Below are 2,847 nucleotides of genomic sequence, written 5' to 3'. Positions count from 1 at the left end.
TAGAAATTACAACTTAACCGGTATCCTTTCACAGTACACGCGCCACCAAAGAACAATCAAAACCTATATTTCCAAGAAGGATGTCACCCATTCATCAAACCATCTTCTCTCTTCGTTGATCGTTCCTACAAGGAAAGCTCATAACAATATATACATACATATAATTTAAAAGCTAAGGGATAATAAACTATCACCGGCCTGTCTTACTTTCAAAAGTTTGTCTCATCTCATGTTTCCATCTTAAACCAATTACTGTGGAGGGAGTAGATGGGATATTTGTTCTCTTTTTATCATGATCTCTTAATTACTACTACCAGTCGTGAGGGGGAGTGGGGAGACATGAAGAAACTGACAAGGCGAGGGGAGTGGGCAGACACGAAGAAGTGAAAGGCGATGGCCGATGGAGCTTGCGGGCGTAGGTGCCCGCAATAGTTGAGGCTACAGCCTAGTGGTGTTGAGCCGCGCTGCCGCGGCGACGGACGCCCCCACCCCGCCAGGCCGCGCCGTGGCGTCGGGCTTGCCGCGCACCTCCGCGCCCACCACCCGCGCCGCGTCCTCCCTCTCCACCTCCTTGTCCGCGCCCAGCTTCACCGTCGCGTCCTACGCAACAAAACCAAACTTCAGTTAGCCGTTGATTAACCACAACAGAACACTAAAATAACAGTAACGACATCCATCAGCGGGCCGGGCCGACGAGTTACCGCGAGGACGTCGCGGAGGCGGGTCTTGTCCTCCTCCCGCTCCGCCACGGCGTTGGCGTCCGCAGCCGCACGCGCCCGAGCCGCCAGGCTCCCAGCAGCCGGTGTCGCGCCGTTCACGCGCGCCTCGGCCGCCTCGATTGCTGCCGCGTCGCTCGCCTCCACCGGCTCCTCGCCCGCCGAGAACGCCGTCGCCTCCAGCGCCTCGCCCATCGTTATCTTCGTGCCGTCTGCCAACGAAGCTTCTTCGTCCGCCGCCGCCGAAACGAACTCCTGGCCCACGTGCTAAACCCACACACACGACAACGTCTCACGAACACGTGCATCCGGGAAGTACTAGTAGTACATAAGAAGAACATCCTTGTTGTTCGGTTACCTGGCCGGCGACGAACTCTGTGAAGATGCGGCCGCCGGGGACCCGCGTCTCGGAGACGGTGACGCCGAGCTCGGCGGCGGCGCCGGTGGCCTCGCCGTGGGCCACGGCGCCGGCCCGCACGTTGCGGGCCGCCGCGGACTGCATGACGGAGGCCGGCCCGCTCTTGGGCGTCCGGCCCAGCACGGCGCTCTCGGCGGCCTGCATCGTGGCCGCGTCCTGCGGCGCGATGGGCGCGCCGGCCAGCTCGCCGTGCACCGCGAACACGTCTCCGTATCGGACGGGCCCGTCGACGCTGCCCTCGTCCTCCTCGTCGTGCTCGTCGCCGGGCACCGGCATGCTCGGCGGCACCTCCTGGCTCATATCCTTTCTTGCTTCTCTCGATCGATCTTGCTAGTACTGCTCGGGACAGCGCCGGACCGACTACTGACAGGCTTAATGGGGGAGGCATGGAACATGGAGACGAGAGGGGGCACGTGAACGCGAGGGTGAAAGATGCGGTGCCACGTAGCATTGGCAACGATACGTGGCGCGACCGTAGGGCTACAGGACCAACACACGAAGGAACAGGTAACACTTATCGGTGTAGGGTCAACACCTATCGGCATAGGTCGATCAGGCATTATTGGATCGATCCGCAAACCAAGCAACGATGAATGCATACGGGACTCTCTCCGGCCAGGGTAAGTCTCTAGGTAAGTCTCAGGGCGTGCGCGGCAACCTCGCGATCCCGGCTTCCCATGAATCTACCGTGGAGCACCACCGAACACAAAATATTCAAGAAGTTAGACCAATTTTTTTCACAAAACACGAAACATCTCTTTTGGAGATCCCGGAACTGCAAAACGTGGAGCAGTCTTAAATTACAGTGGATGTGACACCGCCAAGTGAAAACGCTTCGCGTGCCCCCAAATTTCACTTATGCTTCAATTGGACAGTCTGGTGTGCTATGCACGACACAAGTGTGCTATATCATGCAATTGACAAGGACAGGGCCACGTTTCCGCATCCTTCAAAAGATTAGCATTTCTACTTATTGTTAATAAAATGTAATCTTATCGTAGGCATGCCCTTATGACTAAACTGAAATATTCTTTATTGTCTTTATGTAGGGAAGTACTACCTAGTAGATGCAGGCTATCCTAACAGACCATACAAAGAAGAAAGGTACCATGTTCCTGACTTCCATAGAGGTGTAGCTCCAAATACTCCTAAGAAGAAATTCAATAGGATCTACTCGTCCAAGCGCAATTGCATTGGGAGAGCCTTTGGAGTATTGAAGAACAAATGGCAAATTCTTCTCAAGATGCCGAAGTACTCCGTTGATACCCAAAAGATGATTGTTGCTACGAGTATGACATTGCACAATTATGTTCGTGCCCATGATAGACAAGATATCCATTTTGAGCGCTGCGACAGGGATCCAGATTATATTCCAGAAATTCCGGAACGATATAAGAGGTATGTTGTTCCTCCAGGTGCTTCGGATTCATCAACTCCGGAGGCAAACGGTGATGACATGGATGCGATCAGGGATCAGCTTGCTATCGCTATTGCTGCTGGTTGGTGATGCCCACTTCGGTGTGACTGATGTTTTTTGTCGTTTGAAACATGCTAGTGAACTGTGATGCTTTTGTCATTTGGAACATGTGAGTACAGGCACGAAGAACTGAACCATCAGGAGTTTCTCTTTGTTAGATAAAGAATATATGTATATGTTAATGAGTTCTCCTTTCTCTGACTTCTCTTTGTTAGATACTGTAATCAGGAACTTGC

At 53.5% G+C, this 2,847-nt stretch overlaps 1 protein-coding gene across 1 annotated transcript; it reads right to left on the bottom strand.

Annotated features, from left to right (window-relative positions):
- Positions 1 to 1,459, bottom strand: LOC100843365 (late embryogenesis abundant protein 31). Its single transcript, XM_003571752.4, has 3 exons — positions 1,075 to 1,459; positions 702 to 983; positions 1 to 600 (listed from the first exon to the last, which is right to left on the bottom strand). The coding sequence occupies exons 1-3, from the start codon at positions 1,432 to 1,434 to the stop codon at positions 439 to 441; spliced, it is 804 nt and encodes a 267-aa protein (XP_003571800.1). The 5' UTR covers positions 1,435 to 1,459; the 3' UTR covers positions 1 to 438.
- Positions 1,460 to 2,847: the final 1,388 nt, after the last annotated feature.

The sequence above is a fragment of the Brachypodium distachyon genome, chromosome 3 (genome assembly GCF_000005505.3).
Source record: "Brachypodium distachyon strain Bd21 chromosome 3, Brachypodium_distachyon_v3.0, whole genome shotgun sequence".
NCBI classification, from domain to species: domain Eukaryota; kingdom Viridiplantae; phylum Streptophyta; class Magnoliopsida; order Poales; family Poaceae; genus Brachypodium; species Brachypodium distachyon.
This window is presented reverse-complemented; position numbering and strand designations above follow the sequence as displayed.